Genomic DNA, 18,529 nt, shown 5'->3' with positions numbered 1-18,529 from the left:
TTTTTTTTTTTGTATTTGTTTTTTTCCCACAAGCATACAGATGATCATAACAAACACAAAAGGCAATGAATTTGTGGTTCCAAAGCAAGACTTTATGATTCTCTCAAGAGTTTCTCATCATGTCCAGTAGATGGTGGTCTTGGCCTATGAAATCAGCACAATATGTATTGAAGGATTTTTTTTTTTTTTTTTGCTTCTATAAAATAAACGCCATGAGAATGAATTAAGTGAACAAAAGAGTGTTGCAGCCAAATCGGTTCACATTTTTAGTGTAATTTGATAGTTTTGATAGCAAAGAATAAAACTAATCTTTCCAAAAATAATGGTGATGACTGAAAACATCTTACAGTAAATAAAAAAGAACAGAAATTGTTTTTTTGTCGAAGGAAATGATAATCTTGCAAGGCTTTTACTGAACAATGACACTGAAGTGATCAAAAATAAAGATGCTAAAATAATAATTCATTGAACTTTATTGATCTCACATTGGAGAAATTTACATTTGCATTTAACCCATCCCCTTGGGGAGCAGTGGGCTGCCATCGTGGGGTGCCCAGGGAGCAGTGTGGGGTTAAGGGTCTTTCTCAGAAACCCAGATTGGCAGTTTGTGGGAGTGGGGCTCAATATCAGAACTTCGGGATTCCACGCTCTATGCCCTAAGCACTAGGCTGCCACTCCCCATGTTGGATATATTTAATTTGAGTGTTTCAATACAAAAAAAAATTCTTTTCAAATATGCAAATGCTACATTTATCAGTCATCTGTAATATCCTCACACTGACATTTACAAAAAATATATAGAAGAATCATTACAAGATATTAGATGTACTGTCAATTATTATTATGGAAATTCAGATTCACAATTAGCTAAAAGGTTTCATCTTAGCCATTCAAAACAGCAGGGTATGTTTTTGAAAAGCCTGTAGTACTCCTCCTGAATCTGAAAGGAAAACAGAAAAGGGAAAGATTCAAGTCAATAAAACAAATTAGAAATATCTTCTCAAGCTGCCTACCTGGTTTCTTATCTCAAATTTTATTGATAACAATTAAGGTGGTGGCAAGGAGGCCATCCAACCTAAGACACTGGTGCTCATTATCAGTAACTTTTAAGTAGGGTCAGATGCACTGATCTCAAAAGTCAATGGAAATAGCAAAAAGATTTTTCCACATGAAAATAATTTTTTTTTTAATGGAAAAAAGGTGATTAACATGAATGCCAAATCTGAGTTTGTCAATAAAAGTTAGACATTTGTATTGAACATGTTACGAAGGTAACCAGAACATTATACAATTATATTACAAATATGTAAAACATCAGTGAAAAGGAGGGAGTCAGTTTCAAGATGTTACCTTTCTGGACAACACACAAAGGAAGATGAAGATAAACATTCCTTGGAAAGCGTTGGTTATCGTAAAAAGATAAGCTGTCAGAGTAGTTTCATGGAGAATGTATAGAACTCCAAAGGTCCAGGTGGCACCAAGCACAAACAGCAGAGCCATAGCACCACGGGCGCAGGACCTAAGGGGGACATTACAGGGTTAACTATCCTGAGCCAGTGCTGAGAAACAGACATGATACATCAGCAGGGCAACATTTTTAGCATTTTCTTTTTTCTTGTATTGGAATCAGCTGATATGTGTCTGCATACAGTATGTGAATTGGCAGCACATATCAGGGATTGGTTGGACTGATGTCATAATGTTCGGTATTGTCATCGGGCTAAAAAAACGGCGTTGGTTGATCTCTGCAGCAAACTTTGAAATGAAAAAAGAACTTTGAATTGTACAAAGAATCTTCTAGTAATGCAACATCATTAACAGGGCAGTGTATACTTTTAATCCATTAGATAAGGACTCTGATATTGTTTTTTCTTGTTGTTTTTGAACAACTTCAGAAAAGCATAGGTAATCCTACCTGATATTTTCATAGTGGCTTATTTCAGGCTTTTTCACAGAGGTGTGCCGGTAGACCTTGTAGATAATTACCCCAAAGGCCAGGAGATTAACCTTTAATTTGAAACCAAACAAGACAAAAACAACAAACATGAAAAAGTCTGATGAATATTCATCATATAAACAACTTCTATTTCTGGAATTAATGTTGCAACATTTTCAGTTTATTGCTGAGACATCTGTTTTTACCAGAATGATCAAACATGCAGGACCAATGAAGCTCCAAACAAAATGATTTTCTGTGCTCAACCAACACCTAAAAAAGAAGGATGGAGAGAATTATATTTGTGTAAATGAAAGATAAAAATAACAAATCATGATTTGTATTTTTTGGTTTCTTTAATCTCAGGACAATAAATGTTGGTTGAAAACCCCCTGCTTCTACATGCATAAACATTAGGCCTAACATTGTAATCTATGACTCCCTCAGGCCATATGCTGTAAATATATATATATATATATATATATATATATATATATATATATATATATATATATATATATATATATATATATTTATTTATTTATGGTGGTCTTCCACCTGGTCAAACTGCTCGACAAATGTATGTGTACCGTAGCTTAATATTTGGATAGTAAAACCAGAAGGGGACCAAAACACACATCTTAGAAAGTGCAGGGGATATGTCCCCCCCCACCCCAAAAATTACATCCATGATATATATAAATATATAACCCCCTAAAATTACACAAATACATATATATATATATATATATATATATATATATATATATATATATATATATATATATACATATATATATATATATATACATGTATATATATATATATATATATATATATATATATATATATATATATATATATATATATATATATATATATATATATGTAAATATATATATATATATATATATATATATGTAAATATATATATATATATATGTATATATATATATATATATATGTATGTATACACACATATATATAGTTACAATTTTATATCTTTTATGTTTAAAGCCTGAAATGTTGCAAAAGGTCAAAAAGTTCAAAAATATGATTATCTTTTGTTCCTTACACTCTTTCTGTGCCATAGTACTTTGAGCCGAGTGTTGCTGAGATGGCCACCACGACTGCAGGGCTCCCATAGCCGAAGATGTAAAAGTTGCGGTGCAGAAAGCCTTTATTGTAGATGACGCCAACTACTATTAAATACAAATGAATGCCCTCAATGCACATCCAGGCAAAGGCTGCAAGAAAGAAGTAGTGAAGCATCCCTGCTATCACAGAGCAGAAAAGCTGCAAGGAATTAAGAAAGAGAAGAGACAGTGATATATTTTACAAATAAAGAAAATAATTTGACAATATTCAATTAATTTAATATATGCATACATTAATGGAAGTAAAAAAAAATGGAATAAGTTTACTAAATATTAGAGGGTTGTCAAACTCAATTTTCTATTTTCTCTTCATGTGCCTTCACACCTTGTGTGAAGTCATGTTTATCCCCACGAGGAAGATGAACTCTGCCATGAAGAGGCTGCAGCACAGGTTCTTGTGTATGGTGGTTCTGGTGCTCTGGATCTCACTGAAGAACCAGAAGGTGAAGATGCACAAGGATAAACAGATAAGGGAGATGATCATCCCAAGCTGGGTGATCCGAGTCAGGATGGTATTGTGGGCCGCCAGCTGGGGAGCAAATAGAAAGGGAGGTGTTTCATTCACAGTTTCATGGTATACTGGACTTGTAAGTTGTTGTATTTTCTGCTTGGAATCACTTCATATAACATAGATGTAGGCAGAGGTTACCCCAATATGGTGGATGATAGAAATACTAGGCTTGTACCGGTCTAAAAATATTAAAAACATGCTGTGCTAAAATGTTTGTTTGACTGACTTTGCTTAATTATTGTTTTAAGTTTGGTTCCCAACATATTTTTGCTGATTTGTTTTCATCCGCATTTAGAATTAGTTTTATAGTAATATAAAACCCCCTCCCGGTCTATGACTCCACTGGGTACAGTAAAACTGTATTGCATTTTAAAAAACAGCAAGCTTCTATTTAAACTTCCTAGTGTTTTAATATTTCAGGCAACAAAAAGATGTTATGGTTTTGTACAAATAATTTGCAGTGCATGCAAAACTTAATATAAGTATGAATAATTAACTTAAACTAATCTAAAAAATAAATCTTCAGAAAATAATTTAAATAAAATTGAGCGCATCTTAAAAAATTATGCCAATAAATTACATTTTGAAAGTTATATTTCCTGACTTTATATAGGACAGTGAAAACATGCGCAGTAATGTAAAGAATATATAAACAAAAACATGTATATTTGTTTCAGTGTTAAATGCACCGCTTTAAAAACACCGGCCCTCCTGACCAGATGAATTAGACTTTGATACGAAGTAAAGGAGCAGAACCTTCAGTGTTGTATTTGAGAGCAAAATTACTCACATTAGCTCTTCCAGATGACATGAGAATTGCAAAGTGTGTGAGGTGATTGCAGGAACAGTTGGTTGCATTGCTGCTGATGTGGAGCGTCTTGCAGCCTTTGGTGGACCAGTGACCCTGCAGAGTGTCCACCTCATACTCCCAGAAAGCGCACTTCGTCACGTCCACTTTAGTGTCTATGGGCTTCAGGGACAGGAGAAAAGCAGAGTGGGTGTTATAAGTTTTTTATTTATTAGTTATGGCACTGCAGTACTTCATGTAACAAAACACTGAACAGGGATCATAAATGCAGCTTAACAATTAACTTGATTCAGGTGACTCACTTATCACAAAGCACCATTTTAGTTTAAAAAAGTAATTTCAATTTACAAGTTATTGAGGTGTTTATTTTAATTTATATTCCCTTTTTTCAACTAATATCCTATGTTAAAATGTTAATGTGTACAAATTTAGAACTCTTAAATATCGAAAATGGTAGATGTGTAGAAGATTCCAAATACTTTCACTCTGAATGTCACTGGAATTATTTATTGTTCATCTTTAAAGGCAATTTAAATGTAATTTTCTCCCCTCAACATAAATCAACACCACCTTTGTTAGATTTAAACCTCCAGGGGACCACAAAAATAATGGTATCACTTTTTCGCACATTTAATTATCTAAAAAAATAAAAAAATAGCATAACATTAACTTTTATGGTAATTTATCTTATTATACTCTGTTTTCCCCCCGTATCTTTTAATGTTTTTAAAGAAATCTTGATTTAGATGTAAAGGTAAGATGAAATTTGATTTTAAGTGTAAATCAGAGGCTGGAGTTTTGCCAGTTCTAGACTGGGGTATGAGAAACCTAACCTAGAAATGCAAATGATACCCATGGCAAATAATATTATGAGAAAAAATAAATAATAAATACATAAATGTGGCTTATATTTAGCTATAATTAAGACAAACATTTCATTTAAACTTAGCAGGTAGTTAGAACAGCTCCTTTAGTTTAGGACTTTTTCACCCTGTTTGTAAAAAGGAGCGCTACCGCAAGTCATTCATCGCTGCTGCCACCAGACCCTATAATGCGACACTACATTGGCAGTAACTTGTGCAATGTATAATGTCCCAATACTATTTAATACCCTGTGCAATAACCTGTTTTGTTATATTTGATACCCAGTGCATTATATATATATATATATATATATATATATATATATATATATATATATATATATAAATACCCATAATACCCATCTATGTAAATACCAATGTAAACACCATGTGAAATATCCCTGTACAATAATCCTAGTAAATAAGAGACTCAAGCTGTCTGTCATATATGTGGACGCACTGTAAATACTGTATATACTCCATGCATCTTTTTTTCCTTTTGGCACCTTCTTCTTTTGGACTATTTGGGCTAAATTTCTCCACTTTGAGATCAATAAAGTCAATCAATCAAAACAGGTGTACCGACTTGTTACAGTAAGTCACATGTAAAATTAGCGGCATTTCAATCATAAAGAACCATGTCCACTCCGAACGGAAGGAAAATCTGAAAAACTCTGTTGTAACTTAGTTTTGTGTGGGTCTCTTGCTGTTTGCGATATGTAGTTAATCATTTACATTTGTCAATCATTTGTTGTTGTTTTTTCTTGCTTTGTTTGTCTCTTTATTTCCACTCTTTGTTCTTTCCTTTGATCTCCTTTGTAGCCCTTTTAGATTTTGTTTGCAGAGGTGATGCGTTTTTTTGTTGCTGTTTGTTGTTGTTTTGCTGTATATTTCTGTAGCTGCTTGATAGATATTTTTGTAAATGTGTAACTTTGATTTAAAGTTTCTTTGTCAACTTTTTTTTATTTTGTTTCTTTGCTTCCCATGTCTCTTGATTTATTTACTTTTTAAATTTAAAGATGCAGCACTTTAACCTTTATTGATGTACAGTAGCTTGTAAAGCTATCTTTTCTGTTTTTTTGTCTTCTTTTTTTGTCTTATTGTTTCAACTTCTTTGTGTTTTTCTGCACATTTTTGTTATTTCTTTCCATTACTATGTTTCAGACTTTTCTACTCTGATTATTTGATTACTTTCTTAGGGTTATTTTGCACATTAATACAGAAAAAAAAGGCTTCGACTGACCAAGACGGAGACACCTTAGACGTTTTTAGTGGTTTAATCAGAATTTGATGATTCATATGATCTTCAAAGAGTTTGTATCCAAACCCCTAAAGAATAACATAAACCTGCATGTCAACAGTTTTAGGAAAAGAGATTCCTCTGTGGTATGCTCTTAAGCACAAGTAGATTCCTCTGGAGTACATTTTAAAAGGACAGCAACATATGAGAGGGCGGAAATAACAATGCAACTAGCATCAGCACTCTGCTCATTCTTTACCTCATTGTGCCTCAGAGTGAAGGTGACATGGTCAAGTTGGTAAACGTCAGCAGGTTTGATGGCTGCTGCCATGACTTGGGAGTTGACAGTGATTTCCCCTGTTCCAGCATAGCGTGAGTAATCCGTGACACCTGGGTCGCTGCTCGGCTTCAGGATGACACTGATGCTGTCATATCGCACAAACACCACTGACACACTTACTGGTGGACAAAACAAGTGGAACAAAGAGGAGAGGGAGTGAAACTTATGTGCTGCTGATCAAACTTTTACCAAGGAAGTCTGTCAGCACATAAAGTTTTATATTAGAAATTTGTCTTAGAGGACATCAGGGGGCTGAGAGCTCTTTGAGATATAGAAATTATAAGGCCAACTTTTCAACTTTTTTAAAATCCTTTAAACTCTTTCTTCAGAACAATATTTTCAAAGTTTTGGTCTATTTTCACATGTAGCTGATTTTCAAGAGTGTAATAAAAAACATTTTTATACCATAACAGATTATTCATGGGTGAAAATGTCTGTTCAGACCAACCTGGGATTATTGGAAAAGATAATTCCCCAGCTTGGTAAATCATAAAAAAAACTGTAATAGAGCCTTTTATGTTTATTTCACTGGCTTTACCCATGGGTTATTATTATCATATATCATGCAGTTGTTCCAGCTTTTGTTGCAGTTGTCCAACTTGCAGTGTTTGATTTTGTTGTAGAGCTTAAAGGTACCCTTGAAAAAAGGTGCCTTGGCTCTTTTGATCTGCATATCAGTAAATCATTGCTTATCAATGTCGCTCCACTGTTAAGGCACATTCAGTTGTCAATATGAGTAAAAAAAAAAACTAGAAGTTAAGTCTATTTATCACTTATCAATCTAAAAATTGCTGCAAAGAAATTTCAACGTCATGGGACTGAAGCAGCGAACACAGTGTCATAAAGCAGTTAACATCCATTAAGTAAGGCTGACAAAAGAAAAGAAGAAAAATCCTGTAAGGGAGCAAATGCTTTTTCATGACAGAGCATCAGATTGATCATCTTTACCACTTCTTTTCTCCTCTGGTTTTAATTTTGGAGTTAGGTTTATGTGATCCCCTCCCATTGAAACAGAAAGCTTAGTCTTCTTTTGAGCAGAATTAAATGTGAAGAGCCTTAGTTCTGTTGAGGAAAAAAAAAGAGCAATATTATGAAATATTCAACAATTAGAGAATTTAATGTAAAAGAGAATTTAGAGACTCTCTGTAAACACATTTTCCTTACCCATTTCAGATGCCGTGATTTGAAGCTCAGTTGGAGATTTGTGGTTGTTGCCCAATGATAGAGCACTTTCTTCAACAGCATGTAGCAGCTTGGTGATGGTATGCCCTCGCTGCTCTTCTCTCATTCTGTTCCAAGCTCCTAGTTCTTCCTTCTCCAACAGATTGTTTGCTGCACTGACTAATTTCTGTGCGACAGGAAATTTTATGATCAGTATTGATATCTAGATGTGATGTTGATCTCTACAGCGAGGACATTTTTTTATACGTTTTATTTATACACAGCTATTAAGATAAGATATAAAACCGGTTTACAGAGCTGTGTCCTGCTGATAGTTCAGTTTATACTTTACAGTGCCTTACATAGATACTCCTAAGATTTGGTGTTAGTAACACCAATATCAAATTATGTTGTTGTAAATAAGAGCATAATAGTGAGGTCAAATTAAAATGATACAAGGATCTAAATCTAGAAAGTGTAGCATGGATTTTGATTCAACACCCCTTTTAACAGACCCGCCTTTTGGTAAAATTATCCGGTTTTGTAGATGGAGAGCATCTGTAAACATATTTTGGGGAAGTTTTGGAGTTTGACTGTGCCATTTTAATGCATCAGCCCCAGACCCAGCACTTCCGCACTCTCAAATACAATATATATATATATATATTTTTTTTTTTTTTATATTTGTTGTATTTAGCTTAATCCTTTAAACATTAGCTCTGATCAACTGCAGAAAAAAAATGCATCACAACAGTATTATGCTGCGACCACCATCATTATGAGACTGGTGTGTTTGAGGTGATGTAGAATTTTAGTTTTTATTAATACAGACCAATTGTGTCTACAGGCAAAAAAATTGAAGCTTGGTCATTTGTCCAGAGCACTTCCACATTTTCACTGTCCTTAGATTGGCTTCTGACAAACTACACATGGGACCGACAGACTATTTACTTAGGTGAGTATTAAAGACAACTGGTTGCATTAAATTTTACTTAGGCATTTGAAAGGAAAGCAGCTGAAAACAAATGCAGAACTTTTTAAAATTTTCTTCGGAAAAAAAGAAAACCTGAAACCTAAAACCAATCACTCTATGGTGCTACAGCATTGTACATGATATGCAATTACTGTCAATTAAAGGTATGGTGGAGGATCATCAAAATAAGTGGTCCTCCTCATTGTCACTCATTCTGGTAGTATGTTTATGTATGGCCGTCCTATGTGCTCATCCCCATTTTCACTTACCAGAGGTGAGTCTGACAGTGGAAACGATTGCAAATCTGCTTTGGGAAAGTAAGCTTGTATGAGCGATGCAAAGAGCAACTTTTAAACAGAGCGTGCATGAGGAGAAATGGGCTCATGTATGTTCTTGCATGTGTGAATATCCTCCACTATGCCTTTAAGGCAACTTGTACTACTAAGCGTTCAAAAAGTTAACAACAAAATGCGTTGAGGTTTATTACTTTAAAATGAAAAGTATTATGACTACCTTTGCATGGCAACACAGATATCTCATTAAGACGAAGTAATATCAGAGAGCAAAGTTTTATAGAGGGCACGTCTTCATGTAGCACCAGTTGTTTTCTTAAACCGCATGGCTGGTGTTTCGGCAAAGCTCCAGCTCTTTACTAAAAAACAATAAAGGCAAAAAGCTTACAGAAAGAGTGGAGTTGACGACAGATGGTTTGACAATGTAATCCTTTTCCACAGCAGCCAGTGTTGATGTGGATCGACTCAAGGCCTCAACATATGCGATCACTTCCACTGAGGTAAGTTCACCAGACGTCCTGTTGACAATTTCTCTCAATAGGCTTTGGGGTTCCTTGAGGTTGCTCATCTAAAGGAGGAAAGATTTACCATCAAAAACTGAATGATTTTAAACCCAAAAAATATACCAAAAGAGAGTTTAAATCTATTAATTTTCTGTGATTTTCAAAATGAAATGTGTAGGTTGCTCATATAAACATGAATTCCTGTTCAGTAAACTAAAAGTGTCTTTGTGGATTTCTAGAGATGTACCATCAGTAAACTCTGATTTAAACTAAAAAGTTATTTTGATATACATTTTATCTATGGGATAGCAAGATGGGTTCTGGGACCAAGAAAAATTATAGTTTTTATAAAACAATATAATGTATTATATATAATAATAGCCACATGTAATAAAGTTCTCAGCTAAAGAGCCAAATGACTGTGTCTGCAGTATGTCTTAGTAATTATTATATCATATTTATTATATTATAGTTATATTCAAATTTATTCTGCATGCAGGCATTTATGTAAGTAAAGCTGAAATACAGGCTCAATTTAAAGATTCAATCTTATTTTACTTTTAAAGCAAAAATAAAAAACTAATACAAAAAAACAAAACAACAAAACAAACTAAAAAAAACCTGCCAATTACATATTTTCCACAATTCAACCTTATGTTTAAGTTGTTTGTTTGTTTCACTAAATATTATCATACTGACTGCAATTGCTTTTTTTTGTATTCGGTTTAATATTGTTATAAACGCATGTGGTGTTACTTCTCTGGCACGCAGCTGGGAAATGCAGGTCTTTCTTAGAGCACGGAGACTGATGGTTTAAAAATAGTTTTTTTGAAACACTGTAGCTTTAACCTGCTCTATGTCCTGTTAGTGTTCATGTTCTCCAACAGGGGGCAGCTTTGGAATGTTTATTTTTACCATCCTTTTCCAGAGGGGCACTTACGGTTTCAAGTGTTCTGTTGACAGCCTGTGTCATGCATCCAATGTTGTCATGGCAATATTTTTGGGGATGTTCTAAAAAAAAAAGAAGTCCATGGTGTTAAATTAAGCAGCATATCAGGTCCTCAGTTTTATCATCAAGGCTTCCTAAAATGGCTCAAATTTTTACAATCCAGTGATGTGTTATAGAACAGTTTTAAGAAAATATTAAAAATGTATGGAAAAAATTTTAGAAATGCTATAACAGACTACAAATATCTTTTTAAGTCCATGTCAAAGGACCCCTGCTTTGGTGCAGGCTCTTGAATTCACATACCAACCTTCACATCTTACACCTTTCTCTGGATGAAAGAGCTTTTTGCCCAAAGTTGAGATGTAATCACGCTGACAGGAACAATAGAAAGATCCATTCGTATTATGGCAGCGTGAGCTTGGGCCACAGATCTGTTCTGACGTGCATTCATCGAAATCTAAAAGATGCAAATAAGAAGAGGGCTTCAATTAAATGATTAAACTTCAATATAAGCAACAGCTTTTCGAAAGCAAGTCTTTTGGATTTAATTTAATTTGTTTCTGTGGAACTTGAACCTCAGATTGCTAAACCTTTGCAAGTATCTTTTTAAGTAGAACCCTCCTGCATTTTTCCTTGACGTCTGGTTGGATGTCTGAAGGAATTCCTCAGTTTTCAGCTTTGTTAGGATGCAGTGATTTTCTTTCTCCCCATTTGGTACAAAATAAACAATCATAGAGGGTTTTCAGGCCAGCAGATGGGAAAGGAGTAACAAGAGGCTGAACAGAAACAAAAAGGTACTCCACCATATTTATCCTCACCTCTTCAGTGAAAGAGAAAACAGTTCACACATTGATGCAGACCTCATGCTCTCACAGCTGTGCAGTAACTGCTTTAAAACACATTTGTCTTAGGTACTTGTACTGAGGTCTTAAAAAAGTGGGTTTAGCTGAAAATCCATATGTGTGTGTTTTCTTTTTTTTTTTTACATATTTACAGTCTTTCCCAGAGATTACCAATGCATCCAGTGCCATCGTTGGGCTGGAACTGTGTGGCTCCACTCGAAATGTATCCAGGGACGCATGTACAGTAGTAGCTGCCAACTGTGTTTGTGCATTCGGCCTTTTCCCCACAGATATTGGTCACATTCTGACATTCGTTGTCATCTGAGGTGAGGACACAGAAAAGAAAATGTAAAATTACAAAACAAATTGGAAGAGAAAAGAGGAAAACTCTTAATTAATTAATAGTACTACTTAAATTTACAGGATATTATCAGACCTATGTACGCTCTGGACTTTTCCTTTAATTTTTGCAACTTTATGAACACAAATTAAAAGTATTGCATTTGGTTTTGTTTTCACAGACCAAGCAGAAAAAAAAGAAACATTAAAAGAACCCCTTTAAACTGCTTTTAATAAAAAAAAAAAAAATGTATCCTACGTAACAATGGAGGAGCTGTAGAGAGCCACTGCTTATGTGAGAGAATCTTTTTACAGGACAGATATTGGTAAAAGATATTCCATTTAAAGTTTTCTACAAACCATGTAAGGATGAAGGAAAGTGCTCTGGTGAGATGAGACACACACACACGCACAAAAAAAAAAAATTCTCCCCAATGTCAATTAATTTATGCGGTGTTAAACTAAAACTAATTCTAAGTATTAACATGAACACAGCATTCCCTTTTTCAAATATGCTCATTGTAGTATCATGCTATGGGGAAGCTTTTTTTAGCTGGGACAGAAAAGCTGTTCAGAATTGATGGGAGATTGATTGATCCTAGAATACACATGGAATTTGTGAAGTGAAAAGAAAAAAAATCTATAAGAGGCTGCAAAATAGTTTGAGCAGGACAATGACCCTAACAAACAATCCTAGCCGTAATGAAATCAGTTTCTAGTCATGTAAAGCTGTCTCCTTTGAAGGATGTGAAGCAACCTTATTCATTCAATGACAAAATCCAAATAAAATAGAGATTGTGATATGAAAAATGGCAAAATACAGAAATGTTTTGACTACTTTTGTGAGGCACCATATACACAACAACAACAAAAAACAAAACAAAAAAAACAACCTGTAATCTTTTAATGATAAATGTTGTCAAAAATAGTGATAAACAGCTTTGTTTCCCACTGGACTCTTTAGGGTCTGTATACATTGAAGAACATATAGTATTATTTGTAGTATTCAACATAGCATCATACAAATAAATAGATAAAGAATCATACATTGTGAGTTCTTGATTATTTTTTATTTTTCTAGATTGTGTCTCTCACAGTGGACATGCACCTACGATAACAATTGCAGAACCCTCCATGGTTTCTAAATGGGAGAACTTGCAAAATACCACGGTGTTTATATACTTATTTTCCTTACTGCATGTGACATAGTATTTATTAGCTTCATATTGTAAACAGAAACAAATACAGGCAATATGCAGCCTTATCACACGTGTCTGTTTCCTATTAAAAATTTGTTCTTTATCAAAAGTATTCTTCGCACTTTTGCAGCTGAATAACTGTCAGCACAGTGTCAGCCCTATAAATAGGGGGAGGGACCCTACCCTCACTGATACTGAAAGGCTTATTATCCAGCCAATCCTTGGTGGCGTAATGAAAAAAGGAGCTTCTGATTAGGTCACGCTTAAGGCGTTCCCAATGTGTGACACTCACAGATGCTAATCAGAGAACAGGGGTTACGAAAGTAACCTAAAGTTGTTTTGTTTTTTTTTACACTAGGTTTGCACTTTGCTCTGCTGAAACGTCTGAACCCCAGCTTTGCCTTTCCTTCATTAAACTCTTAAATTCTCTTAAAGGGCTTGGCTTCATGCAAATTGATTACCTATCAAAGTGTATCTGCTTTTTGTTGATTAAAAAATGATAGTAATCCTTAGAGACTCACTGAGAGCAAGGCTTTTTGAGGTTGTTTCTTGAGTCCAAAAATACCACATCAGACCTACAAAAGATTACCCTTTACAATTATTTAGCTATTTAGAATTTAAACAATAATTCAGAAACTAGTGACTCTTCAGTGAAACTTCAGTTAATCTTTTGTAATTATTGAGTACCCTGTGATAAATAGTTTCCACCTTTACTGTTGTAAAATCCCTAAGAATTTGAGAAAGCACAGATGTATTGACATCTCAGTGTTAGTTTTTAACAGAGCTTCTTCTGTATTTTAACTGTGGAACCTTAATTTTTACTCAGAAGTTCCGCTAAATTATTTTCAATAATTCTTATTTCTGTGTTTATAAAGCAGTACGGAGGGAAATGCCCTGAATGGATGGCTTTCTGCACTCTTTATACTGAAAAAAGTTATTTTTCAACCTTATTTTCAAACACATCAGCCTTCCCTCACTTTATTGTAAAATGACCTGTAGGAACCTTTGATTTGACAGGATATGATGAACACCCTGCTCTTCCAGTTTCCCGTACCTTTTGCCCAGAACATGTGCGGTAAAGGAAATCCTCTATACTAATAAAAGAGGTGACAAACACAATGAGATCACATGCTTAATCACTCACTCTGATGTTCTGTTTTATCTGTATTCATATCTCTTTAAATTTTTTAAATTTTTTCATGGCTACCTCCCAGATTTCCGTATTTGTGAGGGATTTTACGAAATGCGCTAACATAGAAAATTGCATAATTATATTAAGTTTCATGAGAAAGATACCTGGTTTTTGAAGAGGAATATAAAAAGAAATCTGAAAATTTTGAATAAATTTTGAAACCTAAACTAATTTCTTTTAGGTTCAGTTATGCCCTATACTGATTGTTGGTGAGTTTAATGCATACATATTTAGGTTTTGTCAGCTGGAAAAGGGTACTTTTAAATTTATTCTCTGATTTTCAAAGTAAATTGATAAGAACTACGAACCTTATTGGCATCGCAACATTTTTAAGAAAAAAATTGGCTCTTACAGCTTGTAAACTCTGCTGTGCTTTCAGTTAGGTCAGGAAACAGAGTAGACAAGGTTGTCAGTAATTCTAAACAGCTCAGAAACATAACAGGAAGAACAACATCAACTTAAAAGCTAACCCAGAGATTAATAGTTTACAAGCTGCATCATTGAAATGATTTTCCTCCAAATAGTGCTCAGTCTTCCAGACACGACATAAAACATCAAAAGTGCATTAAATAGCAGTGTTTTGAGATTTGACTTGAAAATATTATAGCCTCTCTGTGTTTACAAAATGTGAATCATTTGAAACAGCATAGTTATTTTAAAAAAGATCAAATGAACAGTAAAGCAAAAAAAAAAAAATAAACTAAATTAAAACACACATTGTAAACCGATAACTTTGTTAACCGACTGAAAAAATAGTGTTTTTTTTATCTCAGTTAAGATTACCATGTGTTCATATTTGTTAAATGCCAGCATAATTATTGATTTATCATCGTTCTGTTTTCTATTTTTATTTTATTTTATGCAGTACCAGTTTACATACAGTGGGCAGTCTATACCTTTTAATAATTCATGAGTTAATTCATAACATTTCAGTTAAAGGTATAGAAGACTATATTTTATTTTCGGGGTTTATCATCTAAATAAGTGGTCCTCCTAATGGTCAATCATACTGGTGATATGTTTAATTAAGGTCGCTCTACATGCTTATCCATTAGGTATCTTTTTCTGCGCATGCACACTTTCAGGCGTATATATGTGGTCAGCTAGGGTTTCAGCCAGTCATTGAAGCTCACCTTTTTGACCGCAGTTCTTTAAAAATGGCAGAGGGTCGTAACAGAAAAAGTGTCTACGAAGTGTATGAGAAGAAATGAAAGGCCTCAGAAGAGGCCAATACAGTATATCCCGGAATGCTTTGAACAGAGAACTCTCCGCGGAAAGCATTATGGGATTTGCTGTCACAGTGGCCAGCTGTCGTCATAGGCTTTAGCTACCCAACAGGGGCGACTAATAACAAAGATGGCGCAGGCACCGCGCAGTGAAGGAGGAGTTGCGTGACCAACAGAGCAAAAAGCAGTGATCATCTGTCCAACGGTAAGTTAACTGAATTCGCTATAAAGTCCACTATATAGTCCCCGCTCTATATAGTGATTTACAGGTTAGAGCAGGCATTCGGGCACATTAAGCTTGTATGAGGTATGAGAACAGCACCCTTTAACATGAGCGTGCATGAGGAGAAATGGGCGTGTGCTTCCTCTCGCACGCGTATATATATTTTTTTAATTGGAGAGGGTGGGTCTTTTTAAAAAATCGCGAAAATACTCCGCAATACCTTTAAGCAAAGCAAACATTCTTAAACAACATCTTCTTCTTTTACATGATATAAAAAAAAAAAAATTGCCAGATATTAATGTAGGAGGATTTTAGACCATCACAAGTCTTCTTCATATTGGTTTCAATGTGCGATTCCCTGAAGGTTCCACATTTCAACAATTATATGAAAGTTAAAACACTGTGGAAAAGTCAAATCAAGTCCTCAACAGGCATGTGATTAAAAACCATTTCTTCCCTTAGAGGGAAGAAGAAAATCCTGCTAAATCAGCTTAAAAGGCCAGACTTTGAAAATGTGTTCAGAGACAAAAAAAACAGACAACAAAACACATTTTAAAAGGTATATCCTGTGATGTGGTTATGCTAAAATAAAGGGTTTGGCCATAATTAATACTGTAAGTGAAGAAAATGTATGGATGGATGGATGGATGGATGGATGGATGGATGGATGGATGGATGGATGGATGGATGGATGGATGGATGGATGGATGGATGGATGGATGGATGGATGGAGAAGCAAGCATGGGTTTGGCTGTGTGAAAGTATGCAAGTAACATAAACAGTGCAAACAGGTCTTTCAAATGGAAATTGACCCTAAGGACACCATAATAATGAGTCAGGAACCAACTTCAGGGTAACAAAGTCTATCTTTTGGAGAGGTAATTAGAAAGCTGTAATAAGTTACTGGTAAAGTGCAACTCTCTTGTGGGAGACAGTCATTTACACCAGTTCCTTCAGAGGGTTTAGATAAAAAAAATAATAGCAGAAAGAAAAAGTTTAAGCAGCTTGTAGAAGGAAACCCCGAAATGATTAACAAATAAATAGAGATTAAAGGCAGTTCTCCACAAAAGCTGCAAAGCTCTAACAATAAAGAAAATAACAAATGTTATAAAGAAATCTGTAATTATTCTGAGATTTAGCAAAGATAAATTACCTGACTTCCTGGATGGAAGATAAATCTGACTGATCAAAAACAAGAAAAGTTGCCAGACAGTAAGGGGGTAATAGTTTATGTATTTTGTACAGTGTCTGTAAATATATGGTTTTAACTGCACAGTTTAGTGGAAAAAATAAAAATTTCAATGTATTGGATTCTGGTGTAAGATATGTGAAATAGATTTTGAATGAAGTTTTATGTAAAAATCTACAGGTTGAGGTTAAGATGAAAAACCTTTAAAATGAAAAAAAAAAAAAAAAAGACCATATAACCAGCTTCTCTAAGTGGATTATGTGTGTTCTTGTGTTTACCTTCGCAGGAATTTCTTCCATCTCCTGTGAATCCATGCTTACATAAGCAGACAATGCTGGATCCATTTTGAGTAGTACACGTTGCATTTTTGTGACAAACATGACAACTATCAGACAAGCTGCCTGTGTCCATTAGACTCCAGAGCCATGCTGCAAAAGAGGAAGAAAAAATATAGTGATTTACAATCACTAAGATTCTAAATCCTGTAATCATTAAAAATCATTGTTTTTATCTGAAAGTGCGTCACCAGTATAACAGAAATGTCCAATATTTGAAAAATCATATGTGCAACACTAGTTTGTCAGTTAATCTAGCAAAACCAAGAAATGTGTGAATCTGAGAAAAATCAAGTTGCCTTTAAACCAAGCGAAAGTAAAAGTCTTCATGGAAACTACTGGATTTTCTCTTTATAAAGACATTTGCTTTGCTGCCCTAGAAATAAGCTCACACTTACCTGTGAAAAGTACAAGTTTCACTGGTGACTTGAGGAAAGACTCCATACTTACTGTGAGTCTGGATCATACTTTGTGTTCTGAATGCAGTGGGCTGGCTAGTGACGTAGACCATTTCCTTGCATCAGTTTTCCTGTTTCCCTAAACCTGGCCCTTCCTGTCTTGATCTTTAATCTGCTTTGAAAAACAAGAAGTCTGGGCTCCTTTTACCAACAAGTCGGCTGCAAATACTCTGCTTAATGACTTTATGTTACACTACAAATTAGTAAAAAAAATTCTCCTGCCACTTTTCACTTTTTTTAAGTGTTTTGCAGCTCAACTTTGCATTGCCATTTTGGTACCTTCCTTGTCATTGTTCTCATTGGAACACATTCAGAAGGCTATGTAAACACCGGTCAAAACAACACAGGCTGGGTTCACTGAAGGACAACCCCCTCCCTTCCGCAAAAAGGTGGTTTACAAATTCATACACGCATGCATTCCATTGAATCCAGAATGTCTAACAGTGTCCATCTCAGTATTTTTCTGTAATATTTGACTGCCTTATCTGTAGCCTTCAGCCTTTTACTACTGAAGCAGGCTAAAAAAAAAAGCAACTGAATTTTTTAGCCTCTATTTCCATCTTTATTTTGCGTTAATAATGATAGAAAAATTTAAAAGAAGATACTGATTATGACAAGTCCTATTTATCATTGGCCAAATTCTAGTTTTATATTGAACGAATTGCATTTTCACAAATTTTCATTTAAACGTCCCCTTTGAAACAGCGATCCATTGAATAAGCTATATTCCATTAATGAAGCCATTGAACTATTATGCAGTGCACTATTTTTCCCATTTCTGAACACACTGCC

At 34.6% G+C, this 18,529-nt stretch overlaps 1 protein-coding gene across 1 annotated transcript; it reads right to left on the bottom strand.

Annotated features, from left to right (window-relative positions):
- On the bottom strand, nucleotides 1-17,811 carry adgrl4 (adhesion G protein-coupled receptor L4). Its single transcript, XM_038272128.1, has 16 exons — nucleotides 17,678-17,811; nucleotides 17,223-17,372; nucleotides 11,748-11,897; nucleotides 11,042-11,191; nucleotides 10,726-10,796; nucleotides 9,671-9,850; nucleotides 8,020-8,203; nucleotides 7,804-7,917; nucleotides 6,775-6,974; nucleotides 4,395-4,574; nucleotides 3,419-3,622; nucleotides 3,012-3,232; nucleotides 2,143-2,209; nucleotides 1,916-2,007; nucleotides 1,351-1,519; nucleotides 1-940 (listed from the first exon to the last, which is right to left on the bottom strand). Exons 1-16 carry the CDS (start codon nucleotides 17,721-17,723, stop codon nucleotides 878-880), a joined length of 2,241 nt encoding a protein of 746 aa, XP_038128056.1. The 5' UTR covers nucleotides 17,724-17,811; the 3' UTR covers nucleotides 1-877.
- Nucleotides 17,812-18,529: the final 718 nt, after the last annotated feature.

Source organism: Cyprinodon tularosa, unplaced genomic scaffold (assembly GCF_016077235.1).
Source record: "Cyprinodon tularosa strain WSP-4 unplaced genomic scaffold, ASM1607723v1 ctg82, whole genome shotgun sequence".
NCBI lineage: Eukaryota > Metazoa > Chordata > Actinopteri > Cyprinodontiformes > Cyprinodontidae > Cyprinodon > Cyprinodon tularosa.
This window is presented reverse-complemented; position numbering and strand designations above follow the sequence as displayed.